A 26,490-nucleotide genomic window follows, 5' to 3' on the forward strand; every position below is an offset into this window, starting at 1 on the left:
TGATTGCCCCGTATGGCTGTGCATCCGTTGGGTACCCTAGTACCCGACTGTTAATTTCAGGAACCGGTTCCAGATTTTGGAATCGAGTATCTGTAACCAACTTTGCAAATTACTTACTAACTTCTCAGTCAATGAAAAAGAAATGTTTTGAATGTCAGAGGAATCAGGATATATGGAAAACCGAAACCAATTTCACATTTTATGATGCTTGCTAAAGTTGCAGTTTTCACCACATAGCTAAAGAGCTCACTGTATGCAACCTATCTAGCCGTATTGCCACACCGATGTGATAGTATTATCATGCGGACCTTTATGAACAATCTGAACAGCAACTTCCCAGATTTGAATGTTTGGCTTGGGTTTCTTTAACGGGTACCCGGGTACCTTTATTGTTTTTCGATACGGTACCCAGTTCCTTTACTACCCGTTAGTGTACACCCCTATGCCCTAACCCATCTCTTTTACGGCACATCAGCCTGGGATTCATTTGTATTGACACTGACTAATTGACTGCATGCTAACTCATTGGGAGTTACAAATTAATAGCGGCCGTTTACTGTTCTTCTATATACTGATATATGGCTGATACCTTTATGCAGAAATAATAAAATGGGAGTAGGCCTTAAAGGGAATATACATCATTTGCTTTTGCTGTAATTCTCAGAAATGGATGGAATTGGGGGGTTGGAAATATATAGCAAATATAGTTACACTGACTTTTTTGAGGTTTTGGGTTCGAAAATGCTATAAAAACCAAGAAAAACAATCATTTTCCTGTAGTCTGGTTCCTCGACTCCATATAAGAAGAAACAGAGCAGTTTACATACATTGGGGAATTGTAAGGTCAGGGAACCAGTCTAGCTGGCTTGTACCCGTTCATAGGTGTGTAATCGATTGCAAACAAATGTGATGGTCAATTGGGGCCAGTATTTGAAAAAAAGCCAGTTTTTTCCAACGCTGGTCGGCCAACCAGCGTTGGAAATTGATACAAAAATACCACTTTTCTTGAAAATGAAAGTATACCAGGTGCCATGATAATACAGGATGCTTTACACTGTCATACACTAACAGTCCAGCAAGGTATTTCAAAATGATTTGGTTGTTTTATTTGTGATGTTTGCAAATGTTGTATTTTCCCTTTAATGTAAAAAGGACCAAAGACATAGACTCAAATTTCAGACTTAGATTACAAAAAGAGAATTCGATATTTTTTAAAAGCATCATGTTTATGACAAACATACCTATTTGCGCATCACATGCACTGAAATGCTAAACATTTGTGCAAATCTCATGCATAATTTTCCTGGTAGGCCTATAGGCATGGGCGTTGCGAGGGGGGCAAGGGGGGGGGGGGCAAGGGGGGGCGCTTGCCCCCCCCCCCCCCCCCCCCGGAAAAGCAAAAAAAAAAAGAGGCGGGAAGTCAGTGGGGGGGACAAAATGTTCCTGCCCCCTCTTAAACTGGTCAATCAAGAATTTGTTGAGAAATACAGGTTTTTTGGGGGGGGGGGGAAATATGTTTTGCCCCCCTCTAGAAAAAATCCTGGCAACGCCCATGCCTATAGGCTACATTTGACATGTTCCAGAAAAAAGCGCCCATGCCTATAGGCTACATTTGACATGTTCCAGAATAAAGCGAAATGCACAAAAAGCAAAGACCGTGTAAATTCCAGCCAAAATGCCAGAACTCACCTATTTTATCTGGATCAACAGTTAGCCAAAGTTTTACACCACAAACGTGAAACTTCCGTCAAATGTAAAAAAAAAAAAAGTATGGCAAAACTACCATCAACTTGTAAGTTGTAAGCCTTAGGTTTGTACGTGTACATGTCAGGCCTACTTCCTCATGCAATGAATGGTGCAACAACAACTCACTCCTTTACTCAACACAGGAAAAACCAGTCACTATTTGTGTCACACAGTACTGTGATCTTTATTCAAGTTCAATACATGTCTATACATGTGAACAATGCTGTAAATGCTATTGATTCTTGGTAACAGTTCAAACCTACCTCTGCTTACTGAAGCACAAAACAGACATTGCACAAATATCACCACTGCATGCATTGGTATAAGTCCTTTACATTTATAAGCAGACAAATAAAAATTCACAAGCAACACAGAAAATTGTGTGTGTGCACGCCTCAGCCAGAAGGTTTTTGTTCAACAAATATCGCGTACCGAAATCTGGGCAGCCGACCCATCATGCATGCATGCAGCACATTATTATTATTATTATTAATTTCAAAATTGTGGGCACCACAAAGGCCCAGAGCACCAATAGCTCATCAAAGCACCATTTGACTCGGAGACCATAGCTCTCCAGGTTTTTGGGCACCCACAAAGGCCCTGCGCTTGTGGCATTTTTTTTAAGCGGATAAAACACCCCATGGTTCATTAATATTTTTTTACTCCTGCCATTACGATTTTGTAAATAATACTTAGGTTAGACAAAGCACAGTGTGCAACATTATGTAGGTAATTTAATGAGTAGTAGAATTAAAAATTGTGAGGTAAAATTGGCTATACAAGTTGTTTCTTCAGAGGCTGAGACAAAAGTGACTGCCCAGCAATTTTTCCTTCCCACCTAAACTTTCTACTTCTAGGATGTAAAGAACCAACCCTACTTCTCATCGGCTGGATGCCCCTCCAAGCCTTCTCAGCAATTGGTTAAAATTTGTGGCTATTGATTGGCTATTCTCCTGTTTACAGGATCCCACTTTTCTCACCAATTTGTCTATGGGGTTTCATGTACAAAGTTCTCCATAAGAAAGTAAAGTATGTAATGCATTTACAGTGAGATGTTTGCATGGAGTTAGCCTTCTTTTTGTACAACACGTATAATATAACCACAGGAGCAGATCCATTGCAAATTTTGCTACTTATAAATAATTTGATCTTTTAGTAATAAAATTGAGTATAACTGTTACAATGCCTACAAATAGGCAGTGGCGCACCCAGGATTTGGCTTTTTTGGGGGGCTCACAATTTTTTTTTTTTAATCACCCCGCAAGACCCAGTAATTTTTGAAATGAAATTGAGATCCTATATTAGTGTTTCCTCTGAATACACAGCGTTTAGAGCTAAAACTTCATCAGGTTGTTGTTATACACTCGTCTTTAGATTTTGAGCACTTTTGTTGCTTCAAATGGGAATAATGCACAAATGACTGTTGGTTTGGTAAAAGTAGCCCCCTGAGATGATCCATTCAGCGTTCTAAGTTATTCCAGAGGTGACACCCAGGGAAATAGAATGCTCCATGGATCACCGAGGGAGGCTAGTTTTACTACACTACAAGTTTAAAGCAATCAGTGTTTGTTTTATAACGCCCCACCCACAGATTCTGCTTGCTTTTGAGACATAACTGAATAATATACCCGAAATGTCATAAAAACATTCTTCAATTTCAGTACAAAAGTAATTGAAAATTTCCTGGCACTTTTCCAAACTACCCCTTCATGAAATGTTTGAACCTAACTTTGAAACGCATGGGAACAAAACGCGAACACGCAAAACACATGTACATCTGCACACACTGCTGTTGCTAGGTTTGTCAGCCTTGAATAGTCTTTTAGTCGTGATGTCTTTTTGGCTGTGCGGTGTAAAGACTGAAACTGGCTCACTGAGCAAAAATCCTGGTTCAAATGATTAGGTTGCGAATTACTTTTAGAAACTGGGACAACTTTTAGAAACTGGGACAAAGAAAAAAAAAGAATCAAGAAAACAAAATAAACTTCTCAAAAATTTAATTTAGTCTCATTAAAAAGACAAATTCACAGGCAAAACCAATTTAAATCCTTAAATAACAAACACTTCCAAAGAAGTCTCAATCTGGATCAAACAACGAATAAAAAACTCCAAAAGGAATTCGCCCGGGAGAAAATAAACAATTGGATACAATTTAAGGAGAATATTATGAGAAAAACTAAGGTATAACAAACTGGATTGACAAGAAACAATATCACCAAGGGAAAAAAGCAAATGTCATACATAACTGTTCCAGTACCAACAATACAAACACTATTGATTCAAGCTGGGAGTTCAAACGTGCAGTCTGTCCAAATTAACTACGGAAGCACAACATGGACATGGTACAAATTGTTTGTGTAATAAGCCGTCAGTTTTGTGATCCAAGGAATTAACAAAACATGCAAAATGTACAAAGCTTTAAATTGAATATCTACATAGTCACATATGCTTCATTAAGATTTAAGACATTTCATATTACCTTATATGAAACTTATGGACTTTTTTTTTATTATTATAACATTACGAACAGTGATGACTATATATTTTCAATTTTGTGAGTTGAATGTCAAATGTTAAGAAGTAGCGGTCCCTTCAATCTTAATATATTTTGTCAGCAAAAACTGTTTTACGGTTCAAGAAATGCTTTTTCTCTCTCTCCTCTGATTAGATTTCTCTTTCCGACTTTATTACTGGAGAGTACACCACAGGCCTACTCATATTTGTGGGGACCGAAAATGCTGTGGGGACAGCAGAAAGTCCCTACAACTCGGTCAGTATTTTCCTAACATTAAAAAACTTCCCCATAACGCGGTGTAGGCCCACTCAGGCCAACGCACATGCCAAAATACGTTGAGGGAGATTAACTGAAACACAACAACGTTGCCAGTAAATTCAATTTCAAATGGGTTTTACAACGTGGGTAAATATTATAGTTTCATGAATTTAGCTGGTTCAACTACAACAGGTCATGTTCTGCTAGGCCTTGTAAAGCAAATCATGAGATGCAGGTTAACCCCGGTTCAAATATAGCAGTTAGTTTTTCGGAGGGCCATCAGGCAAATCACATCCGCTCAAAGATCTTAACAGAGTGTAAGTCAGCAACAACTACGTCGCCAGCGGGGGTGAATGCCATTCCTAACGGATTGTACAACCCTTGAGCTACTGTTGCTACATATGCACCATTTGAATCGTATCGCTGCACTTCAGAGTCTCCCTGATTTTCAGAATTAACAACAACATAGATGGTCTCATCATCATCGCACAGGACACCAGTTGGCTTTGCAGCTTTGCCATTCATGAATGTCTTGACACTGAACATCTCTTTACCTCTAAAGTTAACGCATAGCAAACTTTGGCCCTCGTAGTTTGGGAAGACTAAACAGCCGAAATTGCTTATTGCCAAGTAATCGCTTTCCATGTTATTTGAGATGCTTGTAATCAACGATCCGTCCAGTTTGTGGACACTGATGACGTTTCTCCCCCAGTCAGCGACTGCTACTCGTTGACTGTCAACAGCAACAGCAGTGAGAAAACTCTCTGATCGCCCATCGGCATCGTCAGCTGAAGGTGTAAACTCGCGAACAAAGTGGAGCTCAGTGTTAAAAACCTTCACTTTCTTTTGGTCCGTGACAAAAAGCAGATCATCATGGGTCACAGCAACGCCAAAAGGAGCTTCCAACTGATGCCTAGCATCTCCTTTAGCAACCGATGTTTTATACCTCCCAGTTGAGGTAAACAACGATAACCGTTTCAAACCTATGTCAGTTACTACGATGTCCCCGTTTGTGAAACATGCAACAGCCCTGGCCAATTTGAATTCCCCGTCACCGGAACCTTCTTTGCCGAGCTTTTCCTTTAACTGCCATTTCTCGCTGACGCAGACCTCCCCAAGATCTGCATCAATCACAACGTCTTGACATCTGACACCGATGAACGACGGACCGTGATTCACAATTTCAAACTTGAGCTCCTTCTGGAATTCCAAGTTGTGCATCACCTTTTGCTTGAGATCCAAAAGCTCGACATCATCGGCTTGACTCATCAAGTCATTTACTGCTGCGATGGTCTGATCTGCGCGTTCCATCTGTTCACGGTTGTGCATGAGCGCCTTTTCGTACTCACTGTCTCTCTCCTGACCGATTTTGTTGACCTTGTCGGTGAGAAGCTTTGCTTTGTTTCTGATTTTAGTGATCTCTGCCTCCGCTTTTGCATCAATATCACTATGAACCTGAGCCAGTTTCTTTTGCAATCTATTTCGTGCATGTTCGATTGACTTTTCAGTAGATTTGAAGCACTGCCTACACTTCTCGAACTCCTGCAGTGTGTTGTCGACCTCACTGCGGAAGGACCTGATACTGTCGTCAATCTTTACGAAATTGTGCTCTGCCGACCGATGATCTAATGCGGCACACATGGGGCAGATTAAGGTATCGCAGGTGTCACAGTAGAAACACAACGTCTGGTCTGTGTGGACCGTACACATTCGGGTGATGGGTTTGCTATGTTCTGCTGGAGGCATTTTTGATTCTTGCCAATCTCCCAATGAAATGATTTGATGGTCTTTGGTGGACTTGAACCTCCCATGGGCTTTCCAACATTCTTGGCAGAAGTTATCACTACAATCAAGACACCTCCAAGTGGCCTCCTTGCCTTCTCCACAGTCACATGTGGCGGTAGGTGCCGATGCTTCTCCTAGTACCGCCTCCTGTTGTTTGACCTCATCGACAAGAGAACTAAGAAAGAAAGATGAAGCTAGACTCTGCAATCCTCCATCAGGAAATTGTGTCTCTCTCCTGCAGACTGGACATGTTATCTTCTCTGCCTCTGGCTTCTGTTTGCTCATCATCTCTTCCAGACACTTCAGGCAGAAGCTGTGGAGACAGTCCAGCATCTTGGGATCCTTGAAAAGACAGCAACAGATCGGACATTCCAGATGCCCCTGGCTGATCTTCCACACAGGTTTGGCTGCAGCCTCCGCCATATTTCAAGTGTGACCTAATCAAAACAGAACAAACATCCGTGTCTGAAAAAGCTCAAAATTATAACTAACAGGTGATTGCCCCATAGAGCTGTGCATCGGAACTGGGTACTCGAGTACCCGACCGTTAATGTCAGGAACCGGTTCCAGATTATGGAATCGAGTATCTGTATTTGCAAATTTCTTGGTAACTATTCAGTCAATGAAAAATAAGTGTTTCAAATGTCACTGGGAACATTTCAAAATTAAAAAAAGCAGGATACATGGAAAACCAAAACCAATTTCACATTTTATGATGCTTACAAAAGTTGCAGTTTTCACCACATAGCTAAAGAGCTCACTGTATACACCCTATCTAGCCGTATTGCCGCTCCGATGTGGTAGTATTATCATGCGGACCTTTATGAACAATCTGAACAGCAACTTCGCAGATTTGAATTTTTGGCTTGGGTTTCTTTAACGGGTACCCAGGCAGTGGCATATCCAGGATTTTTTCAGTTGGGGGGGGGGGGGGGGCTGGGGGGGCTGGAACATTTCATGGAGGGGGGTGTGTCAAGCAGGGGCGTCAATCGTTTCTCAAAAGTGGGGGGGGGGGGGGGACATACCTTGATCATAACTGATGCAAGCGCGAAGCGGGAAGCGGGAAGCGCGAAGCCCTTACGGCGTGGGGTTCGGGGCCCGCTTAAGGGCCCCGAAAAAATTGGATTCTAGATGTTCTGTGGTGTGATTTGAAGCAATTTCTTACGACTTTCCTCCATGTTTTAACTTATATTTTCTTGGCAAAAGATAATTATTTGAACATCTTTTTCGAGGTTGAAGACATTGAATCAGCTATCGGTATTCTGAGCTATTGGCGGGGGGTTCGGGGCCCTTAAGCGGGCCCCGAAAAAAAATTGGATTTTCGATGCTCTGTGGTGTGATCTGAGGCAATTTCTTACCACTTTAACCAATAATTATCTTAGCACAAAAGATAATAATTTAAACATAATTTTCGAGGTTTCCTCAGCTGAAGGCATAAGAAAATTTTGTGAACATTGTTTTCGAGGTTGGAGTCATTGAATCAGTTACCAGAATTTTAGATTCTAAATGCTCTGTGGTGCTATCTGAGGCAATTTCTGACCACTTTAACCAATATTTTCTAAGCAAAAGATACATTGTAGTAGATAATAGGGCCCATGACGTCATGTAGATCAATGATAATTTTTTCAAGAAACTCAAAATCTCAGTGGGGGGGGGGGGGGGGGGGCGACAAGGTTTCACGGGGGGGGGGGGGGGGGGGGGGGGTCGCTCCCCCCCTGGTGGCTACGCCACTGTACCCAGGTACCCATATATTTTTTTCAAATGGGTACCCATATTGTTTTCAATAGGGTACCCGGTTCCTGTACTACCCATAAGTGCACACCCCTATGCCCCAACCCATCTCTTTTACCGCACACCAGCCTGGGATACATTTGTATTGACTCTCACTAATTGACTGCCCGCTAACTCATGGGGAGTTACAAATTAACGGCGGCCGTTTACTGTTCTTCAGTTCACTGATATATGGTCGATACCTTTATGCAGAAATAATAAAATAGGAGTAGGCCTTAATGTAAAAAAGACCAAAGACATAGACTCAGTTTTGAGACTTCGATTACAAAAAGAGAACTTAATATTTTTCTTAAAGCATCATGTTTACAACAAACATACTTACTCGCGCATCACTTGCACTGAAATGCTAAACATTCGTGCAAATCTCATGCATAATTTTCCTGGTAGGCCTATAGGCTACATTTGACATGTTCAAAAACAAAGCGAAACGCACGAAAAGCAAAGACCATGTAAAATCCAGCCAAAACGCCAAAACTCACCTACTTTATCTGGATCAACAGTTAGCCACAGTTTCCCACCACAAACGTGAAACTTCCGTCAAATGTAAAAAAAAGAAAAGGATGGCAAAACTACCATCAATTAACTTGCAAGTTGTAAAGTTCTGTAAGCTTAGGTTTATACGTGTACATGTCAGGCCTCTTCAAGCAATGAATGGTGCAACAACAGCTAGTTAATTCACTCCTTTACTCAACACTGGAAAAACCAGTTGCTATTTTTGTCATACAGTACCGTAAAAATAGCAACACTATGATAATGATCTTTATTCAAGTTTAATATAGGCCTACACACTAACAATGCTGCAAATGATATTGAAATTAAAGTCCACAGTTCAAACAGGCAACCTAACTCTGTCTACAGAAGCACAAAATGGACGTTGCACAAATATCACCACTGCGTGCATTTTTATAACTCCTTATGCATGTATAACTGTTAAAAATGCCTACAAATAGGCCTTCGATTTTATACTTTTAAAGATATGAAAATGGAAAAAGGAGGGTTGAAAATAAAAACTGAAAGTAGGATGTATTAAGGTATCCACAATACAAACATGGGCGTCGCGAGGGGGGGGGGGGCGCCCCCCCCCCCCCCCCCAAATCAAAAGAAAAAAAGGAGGCATGAAGTCATAGCGGTGAAAATTTAATTGGTTGGGGGGGGGAATGTCTCTGCCCCCGACTAAAATTGATCAATCAAGAATATGTTGAGAAATACAAGAGTTTTTTGGGAAAATTATTTTTTGCCCCCCTCTAGAAAAAAATCCTGGTGATGCCCAAGGATACAAAGCTAAAAATTAGGAAAAATACCCTACGTTTCATGCACGCCTACAATAGGAATGACTGTTACCAGTTGTAGTAGAAAACCTAGCAGATGGTAGGGGTAAGGTGGCTTGGCTTTTTGTTAAATCTTGGCCACAAGAATAGCCCATTATTTAAAGAACATCAGAGTCCATCCACAAATGATCGAGGCCCAAGTAGGAATATTACCATAAAAATAGAAAAGCAACCCTTAGTAAAGCTGGTCGGACTGCCTGTGAAGTTATTCTTTCTGGCATTACATGCTGTCATTGTGAAGAAAACAATATAAGAAGGCCGTTTCCAAATATATGTCAAATGACACATTTCTGGAAATTTCCGCTAGTAGTTGGTTTGTAATTTGGCAAATCTGTGAATGGATACGCACAAGCGTTTACACGACACACACACGTGCGAGGTTGCTATCATTCATGGGGGATTGTGTGACATCACATAGCTGCAATCAGCTGAATGAGAACTTGCCTCGGATGCTGATTTTGGGTGCAATTCAACATATGACCCGGCAGTTTTTGAATTGAAATTGAGATCCTAGAAGATTGATTCTTCTGAATACACAGCATTCACAGAGCTAAAACTTCATCAAGTTTGTTGTTAAGCACCCGTCCTTAAATTTTAAGCACTTGTGTTGCTTCAAGCGAAAAAAAAGGAACAAATGACTGGTTGGAATGGTAAAACAAGCCTCCTGAGATGATCCATGCAGCGTTCTTTATTCCTGAGGTGACACCCAGGGAGATGGAATGCTCCATGGATCACCGAGGGAGGCTAGTTTCACTACAAGTTTGAAGCAGTAAATATTAGTTTTATAACGCCTCAGCCACAGATTCTGCTTGTTTTTGAGAGAAAACTTAATAATTTAATCCAAATCTCTTGCAAACGTACATCAATTTCAATATGAACGTAACTGAAAATTTTCTTGCACTTTTCCAAACTACCCCTTCGTGAAATGTTTGAACCTAACTTTGAAGCACATTGGAACAAAAACACATGTGCATCTGCACACACTGCTGTTGCTATGTTGATCAGCCTTGAATAGTCTTGGGGGGGGGGGGCTGTGTGTAACAGCGAAAATAACTTACTAAAAATCCTGGTTCAAATGATGAGGTTGCGATTTACGTTTAGAAACTGGGACAAACAAAAAAGGAATCAAGGAAACAAAAGAAACTTCTCAAAAATTCAATTTAGTCTCATTATTAAAAAAAAATCCTTGACATGCAAATTTTTTTATTAAATCCTTCAATAAAACAGACAATTTTTCTCAAATACTTCAAAAGACATCTCAATCTGGATCAAACAACGTACGTAAAAAACAAACTCAAAAAGGAATTTACAAGGAGTAAAATAAACAATTGGATAAAATTTTAGGAGAATAAGAGAAAAAACCATGGTATGAAAAAATTGATTGATAGAAAAAAATTAAACCAAGGGAACCAAAAACCCCTCGCAGCACTATTGGAAAATGACCCTAAAAGCACAAAAATGAACTAAAAAAAACAATGAATAGACAAGCAGACAAACCCAAGCAGGGAAACTACTCTGCAGGTAGGAGGAAAATAAATGACTAAAATGTTAACTTGTCTCTCTGCTGGTCTGCTGAACTAAATTAAATGAGGCTTCAACATGTGGCATCTTATATAGGGGGAACATGTTTGCTAAAGTAAACAAACAGGGGGACACACTACCAAGAAAGGGGGGGGGGGACATCTAAACTTCGACTAAAATGATTTTCTTTTCTAAGGGGGGGGGGAGCTACTCCTATTTAATACACTCAGAAAAATCCCAAGTGCAACTTGGCCGTGCCGCATGTGCATGTGGCAAGACAGTAAAAATAGTGAATGCCAGAGACAGAATCTGGGGATGACATATAAGAAATTTTGAAATTTTGAAACCTTAGGTCCATTAACATTGAGTACCTTCAATCTGCATATAGATTTAAAAAAAAAATGTGTAGACAATATTAGCCTTAATGAGACAAGACAGACACATCAGGTGGATGCTTTACGGTTGTGGTAAAATTTGGGTAAATACAAAAGCGTTTACCAAGACTAACTAGGTAAGCGCCCTCGAGTTGGGTCCACCATACCTCAAAGAGCATAGAGTACCGAAGTGTGCCGCGTATTCTGGGTGTTGCGCATAGCTAAAGTGTGTGGAGACATCAGCGCACAAACCAGCGCGTGAATCAGAACAAATTTAGCTGACATCAGACTTTGGAACTCTATACTGACCGGCTGATGAAGGTAATAGGTAAACTCCTGAACAAGACCAGGAACTTGCTCGCCAAATGTAATTAAAGGAAGAGTAGATCATTTGCAGCTATCCAAAAAGTAACTGACAAAATTATATTTTATGCATACTTGGTTTAAAGATAGTAATGGCAATAACTCATCATGGGAAAAAGCAGTTGCGTTTCTAATCTCACTGTACACGACTGGTACGTACAATACATGTACACTTTTATGTACATATCGTTATGTAGGCTATAAGCCAACGTCATTATGTACACTATTCCAGTACCAACAATACAAACGCTATTGATTCAAGTTTAGAGTTCAACGAGGCAGTCTGTCCGTGTTTACTACGGAAGCTCAAAATGGACATTGCACAAATGATTTGTGTGATAGGTCGATAGTTTGTGATCCAAGGAATTAACAAAACATGCAAAAAGTGCAAAGCTTTGAATTGAATATTTACATAGTCACATGCCATTGTGTTTCATATACAGTGAACTTTTACAAAATGAAAATTGGAAAAAATTTGCTTCATTAAGATTTAAGACATTTGATATTACCTAATATAAAACTTATGGACTTTTTTTATTATTATGACATGCCAAACAGTGATGACCATATTTACAACGTTACAGTAGTAAATTCAATTTTGTGAATTGAATACCGAATTTTAAGAAGTTATGGTCCCTTTAATCTTAAAATAGATTTTTAGCAAAAACAGGTAATACTGTTTTTTTTCAAGAAACATTCAACCCTTTTCTTTTTCTCAACTTTTTATCCACGATTTCTTCCACGATTTCTCTTTCTGACTTTATTACTGGAGAGTACACCATAGGCTTACTTACACATTTGTGGGGACCGAAAACGCTGTTGGGACAGCAGAAAGTGCCCATAACTCGGTCCTAATTTGCCTAACAATAAAAAACTTCCCATAACGTTGTGTAGGCAAACCACAGAGCTATATTAAATTACTAGAGCGCTAACTTTGCGTACAAAGTAATGCCTGCTGGGCGCATCCATGTTTGTGCATAAATCTATGGAGACCTAGAAATTTTGTACGGCTTTTGTACGGCTATTTGCATATCTGCGTTTGTATTCCCTGCAGGTGCGTTATCGAAGCCAATATGCCCAAAACCGACACGCACGATCAGCAAATGAGCGTTGTCATTTTGCTCTACGCAAACAGTGCAACGCGTGCGCGTATTCGCTACAGATGCTTTTTGCCGTGACATTTTTTTAACTGTCATGACGTGCTTAAGTTGTTTGTGTATGTTCTACTTGCCCTTTGCATGTAGAGTACACTTTCAAACTTCAATCTATCTAATTTCATTATGTTCTACAAACACGCACATGAATTCAAAATGTCTGGTCCCAGGACGGCTTCAAAGCGTCTCCGCGCGCAGAATGACGAGTTAGCGCTCTAGTAATTTAATATAGCTCTATGGGGCCAACGCACATGCCGAAATGCAATGAGGGAGATTAACTGATAACACACCAATGTTACCAGTTAATCCAATTTCGAACGGGTTTTACAATCTGGGTAGATATTATAATTTCAGGAATGTAGCAGATCTAAATAGCCCTGGTTCAACTACAACAGGTAATGTTCTGCGGGGCCTTCATTACAAATCATTACAAAGTAAATTGCCATCCTCCATACATACGACCAGCATTGAAATATGCGCTGTACTCACACACAGATGGGTACATGTATATAGGCTAATGCATACACCCTCTACTTTCTGAAACTACAACTCCTAAAAGAAACGGGTACTGAAGTTAACATAATATCTGTACACCATGTAAATTTAGTATGTCTGCTTGCTGAAGAAACCAAATATTTCCGATTGTGGAAAAATTTGATGTATGTACCCAACAAATTAAAACAGCGACAACTTTTGCATTTCGGCTCACTGACTATGTCAGACATCCATTAACAATACATGCTTTTGCGGCGGCTGAGTCGCTCGGCCAGATGGCCTCCGGGGCGGTCTATTTACCTGTCACTCATGAAGCTTATTCATTAAGTAACTGCGCAGCTAGTTGCTGTCAACTCTAGTGAATACTCAAACCAAATTTATAATGAAATTCTCAAAATGTTGCTGTATGTACCTATGCAATATTCATGAACCATTTATCAATCTGAAGGATTGATCGACTGTATAATCGACTGACGACCCAATTTTGGCTTGTGTGTACGCGGGGCGCTCGCACGTGCAACTCGCCGCTAGCTAGCTCTTCACGTACAGTCCTGCATGCTGACTGGCTAATCGTCATTTGTTGAATGCGGTTAAATCAGGTCGCTGGTGATAACTAAATGATTATTCATGACTTCCGGAACCACTGCGTGCTATAATTGGCTTATTGTAAATGAAGTGATGATATCTTAGCTCATTATATACAACATTTGCAAACATCCAAAAACAAAACTGCCAAATTATTATGAAATACCTAACTTGACTGAAAGTGAATAATATTTTCTCAAGCATCCTATGAAACCATTTAGGTGTGATGTCATTTTTAAGAAAAGTGGAATTTTTGAATCCATTTCCAACGATGGTCGGCTTGGGGAAAAAATGACTTTTATTTTTTTAAATACTGCCCCTAATTCACCAAATTTAGTTAGTCCACAAGCCAGCTAGTCTGGTTCCCTGATCTGACAATTCCTCGACATCTATAAATTGGTCCGTTTCATATAAATAGGGTCAGGCAACCAGACTACAAGAACAGCATTTTTTCTTGTTTTTCCCCCCAGTATCTAAGAACACAAAAACTTTAAACAGGTCAGTGTAACAATATTTGCTAAAAATACTAACCCCCAAATCCATCCATTTCTGAAAATTACAGCAAAAGTATATATCTAACTATAATTAATCTCTGTCTGTCTGTCTGTATTTCGATTATCTTCAGAAACGGACACCGTATGAAGTTGAAAATCGCTCGGGACTCCAGAGTGTGCAGTGCCAAGTTTGAATTTGTTTTATGGCTAATTAATTATTCATAGTACTTATGTACAAATGGCAATTCTACTCTGTGTACACGACGTATATGGGAAAATTCAGTTTTCGCTGCGCGGCAACCTGTGGTCAAATTTTTACGTTTTTCATATCAAAAGATGCGCAAGGCTTGAGGCTAAAAGTCATAACAGGGTCGCGACAAAAATATTTTTCAAGGTTATCACAGAAAAAGTTGAGGGGGATTCCGCCCCCCCCCCCCCCCGGCCCTTTTAGGGTTAAGTGAAAGCGTGCTTGCTCAATATGATGCAACACTGGAAAAAGGAAGGGCACATGCATTGTAGGGCGATACCATTGTCCATTATGGGCACATGCATTGTAGGGCGATACCATTGTCCAGTATATAGCACTGCATACCATATGTTTCCGTATGTACACATACGTGGTGGCTGCACGGGCACATTATGTTTTTGCAGTCGACTGAGCGACCATTGTAGCCTTACTGCAGGGCGATACCAATGTCCAGTAGGGGTGAATATCTGCGCTATTTTTTTCAGCTTTTTCGAGAACCAATCGCCCAAACAACTTCAAACTTGGCACAAACTTTGACGTGAGTGTACTGCGTTCAACCTGTCAAAACAACACCATTGAATCGCGTGCCTTGTTCGCACGAGCTGTTCTCAAAAACCCTGCAAGCATGCAACCAATACCAGCGGCAAAGCAAATTGCGCTTCCCGAACATGCACATTTTAGACGGACACTGCATGAAATATAATTTTTTGGGTTTGGGTTCCACTTTTTTGGACTCACCCTGTATTTGTGTGAGGTTTTCAACCTCCGTGCCACCAAAATCTTACCCCGATGATGAAGTTTGACAAAAAGCCTGGCTGCAGCAGAAATTCAAAACATATGCTGTCGTCACATGCCAGCCCCAGCCTATACTTCGTGTACAGGTACCCCTCGACGGTTACAAAGGGAAAGTTGGGGAAGACCACTGGGAGGGACATTGTGGAGAGCTGTTGGCCAATCATAGGCGTAGCCAGTGGGGTGGGGGGGGGGAGTAAGGGGGATATAAACCCCCCAATATTTTGTAAAGACTGCCCTTTTCCATCCAAATGCCATTTTTTCACCAGCGCCTACCCCCCCCCCCATTTTTGTGAAGAGTGCCCTTCTTTTGTTAACAAGTGCCCGTTTTTTTCTGGACAAGCACCCCCATACCATGGCCCCCCCCCCCATGTGATTTCACAGAGGCCAATTGTCGGGATCAAATACCTGTCTACATTTTAGCACGGACGTACAAGTGCCCTTTTCAAGACATTTTTACCCCCCCCCCCCCCAATAAAAATGACTTTGCTACGCCCCTGCCAATGGTTACAGTGTTCAACTCGTGTGCCATGGTACTGGGTTCGAACCCTGACAGGAAACATGGTGCTCGTGTTTTTGGGTAAGACAATTATTGCCTCTCTCCACCCAGGAGTATAAATGGGTACCTGTGAGGGTAGAGACCAGAAGGCGCTGATCTCGAGCTGCTGTAAAAACTGGTCTCATGGCCTGATGAACAGGGGTAATAATTGTGAAGCGCTTTTAGACCTTTGGTATAAAGTGCTAAGCACCGCATTATTATTTTTACATTTGAATGCATTGCAGCTGACGCTCACGCGAAGAAGCTATGGATTTGTGCAAATCCAGAATAAAATTAATCTTGCGTATTTTGCGCCATATGCGCGTGCACCAGACTACGTGCACGTGATGCGTCTCTCCAACTAGGGCTCCCGAAAGTTGTCAAAAAGCACCCTCTGTGTTCGTGAACGGAGTCCATAGGTTTATGATCAGGCCTGGCTCAGCATGCACTTAAGGCCTTTTTGTATGAGAAACATATGAGATTTCTTCAGTCAGATTTGGGGCTTCAATTGTGTGGCAATTTCATTTAAGGTTTTGACTTAAAAGGTCTAAATTTATTCTTAAACAGCCTTTTCATATACGCCTTTTCATCGTCCATTGCGTAAATTTAGTTGTATGTATAGTTTTATAGGTACCGATATACAAACCAAATTGAAAAGCAGCTTAATGTATTCAAATTTATTTAAATTTTTTTCAAATTGTCATCTCAAATTACTGCAAACCAAACCTATCCCTGCATTTTCACCATTAACGTCTTGTTCTCAACTTGCCAGGTCGTTAACTTGTTGAACGCCTTGTACACGCTGTTCGACGCCATCATTTCCAACTATGACGTCTACAAGGTAAACATTCCTTATAACCCAGATTGTTTTAAAACCAAACTTGCAACAACATTTAAATCGCAGGACGTTAGAATGTGTTATTAGCTAATAGTTCCAAGTTACATTAAGACTAAAAAAAAAAAGATGTACTCATCAACCCAGGAAAGAGGAAAGCCAAACATGTTTTCTATTATATCTGAAAGCAAAATTAACCAATAATGAATAACAATGTCTTGTTCAGGTTGAAACCATCGGTGATGCCTACATGTTGGTCTCCGGCCTACCGCTCTGTAATGGCAACCGTCATGCTGGTATGATCGCCTCCGCTGCATGGCATCTGCTGGAAGGTGTTAGTAGTTTCATCATGCCGCAAAAAACAAGAGGAGAAACTCAAACTCCGAATCGGTATTCACTCAGGTAAGATCATTGTCTTGGTTTGTGGTCGAAGTACTCAATATGGATCGCAAGTACATCACAAGTCCAGTCCCAAGTACATCAAAAGTCCAGTCACAAGTACATCACAAGTCCAGTCACAAGTACATCACAAGTCCAGTCACAAGTACATCACAAGTCTGGTCACAAGTACATCACAAGTCCAGTCACAAGTACATGACAAGTCCAGTCACAAGTACATCACAAGTCTGGTCACAAGTACATCACAAGTCCAGTCACAAGTACATGACAAGTCCAGTCACAAGTACATCACAAGTCTGGTCACAAGTACATCACAAGTCCAGTCACAAGTACATCACAAGTCCAGTCACAAGTACATCACAAGTCCAGTCACAAGTACATCACAAGTCTGGTCACAAGTACATCACAAGTCCAGTCACAAGTACATCACAAGTCCGGTCATAAGTGAATCACAACTTCAAGCTCTGCTCACGCTATTTGTGCTTGAAAATGTTGTGTATGTATGATAATTTCTTCATTGTTTGGACTTTTTTCAAGGATCTTGTGTGGCGTGTGTAGTTAGCCTGACCATGCCTCGGTATTGCCTCTTTGATGACACAGCGTCTCGTATGGAGTCTAACGGACTCCGTAAGTAGAATCTTGTGACACAAGACAGCTAAAATTATGTTGTCATATTAATGGGTCTCGTTCAAATGACATCATTTCCTACAGACCATCCACGTGCATCGGCATTTTGAGCGTCAACTTGCATAACGCGCATCAGCTGCGTCGCATTTTGAACACATTTCGAGCAACAAGCCCGCGTGTTTGGAACATGTTCAACACTGCGTAATGCGTGCTTTATTGCGTAAGATACGCAGTTGTAGTTCTCCTATACAGAGATGGCCGTTATTGAGCGAGCCCTATTGGAGAAAAAGTGTATATCACCAACAAACCAAGTTTTCTAACCGTAATTAAGCATGAAGTATGAACCAGCCTCGGCTCATGTTGGAAAACTTCATTCCATTTGCACTATGGACTTTGTGCACATGTACAGTAAACTCCGGCTAAGTCGGCACTCTCGGGACCCGAGAATTTGTGAAGACTTACGTGAATGCCGACATCTGCTGAAAGTCGTCATTTTGCCGACTTACATGAATGGCCTTTTTGTACATATGATTCATTACACTAATTGGCTTTCATTTACCCTCGTTTATCTCCTTAATGCTTGAGTTGATTCCAGTGAATTAATCCTTAATTTTATCATCACGGACTGGGGTATTGATAGTGGAGACCATGTGTACAAAATAATAACACATGTACGTGTACATTTATGAATTAAATGCGTGCGTGGTTTTAACTGCATCATTCAATAAAACGACCCCCAAAATGGACAGAGCACATGCGTACAGGCCTAGAGGGGGTACTGGTATTGATACGCTCGCGATGCATGTATGAAGTGGGAAACTGCGCTAGGATTGGCTGTGCAGCAATACCGCGTACTAATGCAGCGATCAGAGGACGCGCCAAACCACTTTTCACTCGACACCACAGTACAGGAATCGATGCAATGTGTGATTTTTTTTAACGCCAACTTACGCAAAGGATTTTGTTGTGCTTTTTATGGGGAGGGGAACAAGCGTAACACGATGACTTGAGCAAAATGGCACTATATAATAGCTGACTTGAAAATAAAAACTTCAATGGAAATGCATTAAGACAATCGGGACTTTAGTCAGACGGCCGACTTGAGCGATTTGACGAGTTGTACAATGTCGACTTGGCAGGAGCTTACTGTATATGGTTACAAATGGATGGTTGGGGGAGACCACTCGGAGGGACTCTTGAACTTATTGCCAACAGTGTCCAGCACTCACGCCTTCACACCAAAGGAGGGGGGGTCGTTTAAAGTCAATGTTTGGCATTGGCATTGTGCAGTGAGTACCACAGTGTGATTTCCACTACCATCTAATACCAAGCACCAAAGCTGGGAAGTTTCACACAAAACTATCCCGCAATTCACTATAAAATAATGCATCATCGCACTTCCACTGTGTAAAGGGTGTATGTATCAGTGGCCTAGCCACAGGGGGGCACGTGCCCCCCACAAAATTTCTGTGCCCCCCGGGTGCCTACCCCACCCCACCACAATACTGATACTGCCCCTTTTCCTTCCCCAACCAAAAAGGGTTATTGTAAGTTGTATTTTTTCAGTTAGCCAAAGGCTTACTTTTTACAGTTTCTAATGTCAGTGGATATAGCGAGGCCTTATGGGGCCCAACTGGGAAAAACTGCAATAGAACGTTTGTGATATGTGCCTCATATGATATTCTGATGCCCCCCCCCCCCCCTGTGCCCCCCACTAAAAAAATCCTAGCTATGCCACTGGTATGTATTACCAAACTTCAATTATTCACCGAAAGTTTTCAAGATTTTTAAAAACATTTTCTGAGCAAAAGCTTTTATTTGATTTTCTATTAAAGCGTAATTGATTTTCTTCGGCATTTCGCTTTTGAGTAATGTTTTTGCCCTCACCCCTACAATCTCACAGCGCTCAAGATTCATGTGAGTCCCGAATGCAGACAGGTACTGGAAGAACTTGGAGGATACAATCTAGTAGAGAGAGGACTCGTTGCCATGAAGGTACGGCAGTTATTTTCTTTGCGTAGCTCCTTTCTTAGGGTGCGTTCGATTAGCTCACCCGGGTCGACTCAGGTTAGCCCCGTGCCGTTCGATTAGCTCTGACCTCATTCTCATGGCTCACCCGGGTCAGCCACCACAGACCCTGCTCGTCGAGCGGAGTCAGTGGTGGAAATACGTTACTCGCATGCATTGTTCAGCCCTAGTAACAGACAAATATGGGGCCGGACAGTGGTAAAGATCAAGTGAACCTAAAGATCAACTTTATTTGAAGTCTTGATGTAATTATTTGTTGAACTCATTGCGACTTTAGAGGCTACAATTCCAACCCAGCGTTTTTACTTATTTTGATTGACGGAAAAGCAGTAAATCTGAAGAAAAAAACTTAGTTTGAAAAGGGTGTTTTGTCAGTGGCAATGGCCGTGGCTATGGACATCACGTGAGGCTTTCGATGGCCTGGGTTTGAGCGATTCATTAGCACAGCTCTCGTGGCTAACCCGTCTGCCTTTTATATACCCGACTTGATCCGGGTGAGCTACTCGAACGTACCCTATATTTGATTGACCAACAATAATTGTTTGAATCCCTAAACTTGAAGATATTATACAAGTAGTGACTACTTTGGTTGGTGTGGTAGAACTAGCCTCCTGAGATGATCCATACAGCGTTCTATATTCCGGCAGTGACACCCAGGGAAATAGAATGCTCCATGGATCACCGAGGGAGGCTAGTTTCACTTCAAGTTGAAAGCAGTCAATATTTGTTTTATAAAGCCCCACCGCTTGCTTTTGAGGGATAACTGATTAATTTAACGGAAATCTCATAAAAATGTTCTTCATTTTCAGTGTGATTGAAAGTGATTGAAAACTGTCTTTTTCCGAACTACCCCTTCATGAAATGTTTGAATTTAACTTTGAAGCGCGTGGGAACAAAACACGCAACATGCAAAACGCATGTGCATATGCTGCTGTTTCTATGTTGGTTGCTACATGCATAGTACTTTGTCAGCCTTGAATAGTCTTTTCAGTTGTTGTATTGTCTGTTTGGCTGTGTGTAAAGGCGAAAAATGGCTCACTACAAAAAAAAAATCCTGGTTCAAATGATTAGGTCGTGATTTATGTTTAGAAACTTGGACAAAAAAGAAAAAATCAAGGAAACAAAATTAATTTCTCAAAAATTTAATTTAGTCTCATAAAAATAATCCTTCACATGCCAATTGTTTTTTTAAAATCCTTGAATAAAAGACAATTTTCTCAAATACTTCAAAAGAAAACTCAATCTGGATCAAACAACGAATACAAAAACACAAAAAGGAATTTGCCAAGGAGTAAAATAAACATTGGATACAATTTTAGGAGAATAAGAGAACAACTAAAGTTTAAAAAGTGGATTGACAGAAACAAATACTGCAAGTCAAACTTGCGCGATCCCCCTGGCATGCTGTTTTGACAATTGTTTTAGTGACATCTGTCATGTAGGACCATCATCCAAGTCACATGTACATGTGTATGGTACTGAAAATATTGGGCTGTGAAGAAGTGTTTATAGGCACATGTACATATGTTTTCGTCAACTGAAACAACCACCAGGTGGTCCAGATACTTCAAGGAAATCACAGACAAACGACTTGAAGAACAAGCGAAGAACTGCCTGACTAAAGCATTTTTGTAAAACGTGTGCTAAGGAAATTAAATCAAACCATAAAGCATAGATAAAATATTCATTAGCAAGTCAAAACTAAACCTTACATACAGAATAAAGTACAAGGAAAACGAATGTCCTTGAAAACCCACAATATCACCGTAAGTCCATGGAGAGAAGGCCGATATTTACGAGGTCTAATGAATCTAACCCATGTCAGTCAGTTTGTGTACATGTACAGGCAGTTAGTAAGAATCTTAGCTGTACTCCTGAGAGACCTCGTAAATATCCATATAATATGTATATGCACTAAGCCAACGTCATGTACCAACAATACAAACGCTATAAATTCAAGTTTAGAGTTCAACGAGGCAGTCTGTCTCTGTTAACTACGGAAGCACAAAATGGACAGTGCACAAATGGTTTGTGTGATAGGTCGTCAGTTTTGTGAACCAAGGAATTATACATGCAAAATGTACAAAGCTTTGAATTAGATATTTACATAGTCACGTGCCATTGTGTTTCATATACAGTGTACTTTTACAAAATGAAGATGGCAAAATACGCTTCATTAAGATTTAAGACATTTCATATTACCTGACATAAAACTTATGGAATTTTTTGAGTGGTCGGGCACAACTCGACCACTGTCTGGATTTGTTCTCATAAATCTTCTTTCTTTCCTTTTTTTCCGTACGGCACGTATTCGCGGGTTTTCTCTTAAACGGTATATGGTATGAACTTGTAACTTTAAAAAAATATCGACCCTCATCCGAAGTGGTGCATATTACTCTGACGTCATGATTGCATCATCGGGTGTCAAATTACAGTGATTTTATCTGAAAATGTGACCAATTACTTTCACCTATAACTCTTGAACTGAACTTTCAATGATGTTTGTATTCTGTAATCAGATAGACCATTAATCGCTAAACAGTTTTTGTCCTGTACGTGAACTCACTTGACCTATACTTCCGGGTCTACCGGAAGATCAAAGTTAGGCGAATTCAGAATGAAGATATTAGCCTGAAATCAAAACAGAGCAAAATTTCTTCTGAACGGTTTACGGTCTGATCATAAAACCTAGTGTGAACTTGTACCATGTTACAGAGATGTTATAAATTTTGTTATGTCATCATGACGTCATCAAATATCAAGTTACAAGCGATTTCAGGGCAAATTTTGACAAAATAGTTTGCGATATATCTTTTGAACTCAATAGAGTATCGTGTTCGTTTTTTTGTGAGGTTGTAGACTATACCGTGAGAAACATTTCTTGTCCATACACAAAACCGCTTGACCTTCACTTCCGGTGTTACTGGAAGTGCAATAAAAACCGAATATAACTCAAAAGCGGAAGCATTTTACTACACACATATAAATTATGAATGTGTTTAGTGAGAAATGCCAGTCACAAAAAACAGTGTGATGACGTCATCATTCAAAAGGGCGCCCCCTAGCGGCACATACAATATTGTTTGCTTTCTTTAATTTGAAAACCATCTGTTCAAATTTTACCAAATGGCCCATTGATATTCTCTGATTAACCACAGATAACTTGGCAAGGTTTCAAATTTATGACGTAATCAGACCGGAAGTTAATTCTATGAGAATTTGAAAATGATCATAAATTAAATTCTATCATTTGATCCATGTTGTATATCTTCGTAGCCCAAATAACGATATACATGTACATTACAATGTTCACCTTTTGCTTCCAAATGCTGTGACGTCATCAAACCGGAACTTAGGTGTTATGAATACATACACTTATATTTTCCAGATTTTCATGCATTCAAGTTATTTAACATCACAATGAATATTTATCCACAAATCAGTATCACTTCCCGTTTTTGAATAATGACGTCATCAAGCGAGAAATAACTTGTATGTGTACATGGAATGTTTACTGAAATTTATCCCACCTTTAAAGATACAATTTAATTGATTGTACTGGAAAGGATTTAATTTCATGATCTTTTGTTCGTACATAAACGTACATAGTCATAACTTATCTCGGCAGTGTTTAATGAAATTATTGCCTGCCCGACCACTCTGCGTTTGTAACTCAACAAACGCGAACCTCTAGTTTTCTTATTATAACATTACAAACGGTGATGACCATATTTACAACATTACAGTAGTAAATTAAATTTTGTGAATTGAATGCCAAATTTAAGAAGTTACGGTCCCTTTAATCTCCAAAAAAGTTTGTCAGCAAAAAGTGTTTAACGTTCAAGAATCATTCAACCCTTTTCCTTTTTCTCCACTATGTAGCCACGATTTCTTCTACGATTTCTCTTTCCGACTTTATTACTGGAGAGTACACAATAGGCCTACTCACACATTTGTGGGGACAGCAGAAAGTCCCCATAATTCGGTCCTAATTTGCCCAACAATAAAAAACTTCCCGTAACACAATGTAGGCCTACCCAGGCCAACGCACATGCCAAAATGCATTGAGGGAGATTAACTGTTAACACACCAACACTACCAGTTAATTCAATTTCAAATGGGTTTTACAATCTGGGTAAATATTATTATTTCAGGAATGTACAAGATATTAATAGTCCTGGTTCAACTGCAATGTTGGTAATGCTCTGCAGGGCCATGTAAGGCAAATCATTGGATGTAAGTTAGCTCCGGTTCAAGTGCAGCGGTTAGTTTTTCAGAGGGGCCATAATCAGGCAAATCACATCCGCTCAAAGATCTTAACGGAGTGTAGGTCAGCGACAACTACGTCGCCAGCGGGGGTGAATGCCATTTCTAACGGATTGTACAACCCTTGAGCTACTGTTGCTACGAATGCACCATTTGAATCATAACGCTGCACTTCAGAGGCTCCCCTTATTCCAGAATGAACAGCGACATAGATGGTCTCATCATCATCGCACAGGACACCAGCTGGCTTAGCAGCTTTGCCATTCATTAATGTCTTGACACTGAACATCTCTTTACCTTTAAAGTTAATGCAAAGCAAACTGTGGCCCTCGCCGTTTGTGAAGACTAAACAGCCAAAATTGCTTATTGCCAAGTAATCGCTAACCATGTTATTTGAGATGCTTGCAATTAACGATCCGTCCAGGTTGTGGACACTGATGACCTTTCTCCCCGTGTCAGCGACTGCTACTCGCTGACTGTCAACAGCAACAGCAGTGAGCTTACTCTTTGATCGGCCATCAGCATCGTCAGCCAAAGGTGTAAACGCGCGAACAATCTGGAGCTCAGTGTCAAAAACCTTCACTTTCTTTTTGTCAGTGACGAAAAGCAGATCATCATGGGTCCCGGCAACACCCAAAGGAGCTTCCAACTGATGTCTAAGATCTCCTTTGGCAACCGATGTTTTATACCTCCCAGTTGAGCTAAACAACGATAACCGGTTCAATCTTGTGTCAGCTACTACAATGTCCCCATTTGTGAAACATGCAACAGCCGCAGCGAAGTCAAATTCCTCGTCACCGGTACCTTCTTTGCCGAACTCTTTCTTTAACTGGCATTTCTCGCTGACACAGACCTCCCCAAGATCTGCGACACTCACAACGTCTTGACATCTGACACCAATGAATGACGGACCATGATTTGCCGGTTCAAACTTGAGCTCCTTTTGGAATTCCAAGTTGTGCATCACCTTTGGTTTGAGCTCCAAAAGCTCAAAATCATCGGCTTGTCTCATCAAGTCATTTACTGCCGCGATGGTCTGATCTGCGCGTTCCATCTGGTCACGGTTGTGCGTGAGTGCCTTTTCGTACTCGCTGTCTCTCTCCTGACCGATTTTGTTGACTATGTCGGTGAGGAGCTTTGCTTTGTTTCTGATTTTAGTGATCTCTGCCTCCGCTTTTACATCAATATCACTACGAGCCTGAGCCAGTTTCTTTTGCAATCTATTTCGTGCATGTTCGATTGACTTTTCAGTAGATTTGAAGCGCTGCCTGCACTTCTCGAACTTCTGCAGTATGTTATCGACCTCACTGCGGAAGGACCTGATAGTATCATCAATCTTTAGCAAATTGTGCTCTGCCGACCGATGATATAATGTGGCACACATTGAGCAGATTAAGGTGTTGCAGGTGTCACAGAAGAAACACAGCGGATGGTCATGGTGCCGGTGGATCGTACACATTCGGGTGATGGGCTTGCTATGTTCTGCTGGAGGGATCTTTGATTCCTGCCAGTCTCCCAATGAAATGATTTGATGGTCTCTGGTGGGCTTGACCCTCCCATGGGCTTTCCGGCATTTCTGACAGAGGTTATCACTACAATCAAGACACCTCCAAGTGGCCTCCTTGCCTTCTCTACAGTCACAAGTGGTGGTAGGTGCCGATGCTTCTCCTAATACCGCCTCCTGTTGTTTGACCTCATCAACAACAGAACTAAGAAAGAAAGACGAAGCTAGACTCTGCAATCCTCCATCAGGAACTTGTGTCTCTCTCCTGCAGACTGGACATGTTATCTTCTCTGCCTCTGGCTTCTGTCTGCTCATCATCTCTTCCAGACACTTCAGGCAAAAGCTGTGCAGACAGTCCAGCATCTTGGGATCTTTGAAAAGACAGCAACAGATCGGACATTCCAGATGCCCCTTGCTGATCTTCCACACAGTTTTGGCTGCAGCCTCCGCCATATTTCAAATGTGACCTAATCAAAACAGAACAAACCTCCGTGTCTGAAAAAAGTTCAAAATTATAACAAATAGGTGATTGCCCCATAGGGCTGTGCATCAGAACCGGGTACCCGAGTACCCGGCCGTTAATGTCAGGAACCGGTTCCAGATTATGCAATCGAGTATTCCTAACCAACTTTGCAAATTACTTGGTAACTCCTCAGTCAATGAAAAAGAAATGTTTCGAATGTCATTGGAAAAATGTCAAATGTAAAACAGGAAACATGGAAAACCAAAACCAATTTCACGTTTTATGATGCTTTCAAAAGTTGCAGTTTTCACCACATAGCTAAAGAGCTCACTGTATACACCATATCTAGCCATATTGCTGCACCGATGTGGTAGTATGATCA

The 26,490-nt window shown here is 40.8% G+C and overlaps 2 protein-coding genes and 1 pseudogene across 2 annotated transcripts; 1 reads left to right on the forward strand and 2 right to left on the reverse strand.

The window, feature by feature from the left end:
* Nucleotides 1-4,807: 4,807 nt before the first annotated feature.
* LOC119728012 (tripartite motif-containing protein 2-like) lies at nucleotides 4,808-6,751 on the reverse strand. The gene has a single exon (XM_038200093.1). It carries the CDS (start codon nucleotides 6,725-6,727, stop codon nucleotides 4,808-4,810), a length of 1,920 nt encoding a protein of 639 aa, XP_038056021.1. The 5' UTR covers nucleotides 6,728-6,751.
* Nucleotides 6,752-10,092: 3,341 nt separating this feature from the next.
* LOC119728013 lies at nucleotides 10,093-20,689 on the forward strand (annotated as a pseudogene).
* Nucleotides 20,690-24,172: 3,483 nt separating this feature from the next.
* On the reverse strand, nucleotides 24,173-26,098 carry LOC119728014 (tripartite motif-containing protein 2-like). Its single transcript, XM_038200094.1, has one exon. The coding sequence runs from the start codon at nucleotides 26,096-26,098 to the stop codon at nucleotides 24,173-24,175; it is 1,926 nt and encodes a 641-aa protein (XP_038056022.1).
* Nucleotides 26,099-26,490: the final 392 nt, after the last annotated feature.

Source organism: Patiria miniata, unplaced genomic scaffold (assembly GCF_015706575.1).
Source record: "Patiria miniata isolate m_02_andy unplaced genomic scaffold, ASM1570657v1 HiC_scaffold_20, whole genome shotgun sequence".
Taxonomy (NCBI): domain Eukaryota; kingdom Metazoa; phylum Echinodermata; class Asteroidea; order Valvatida; family Asterinidae; genus Patiria; species Patiria miniata.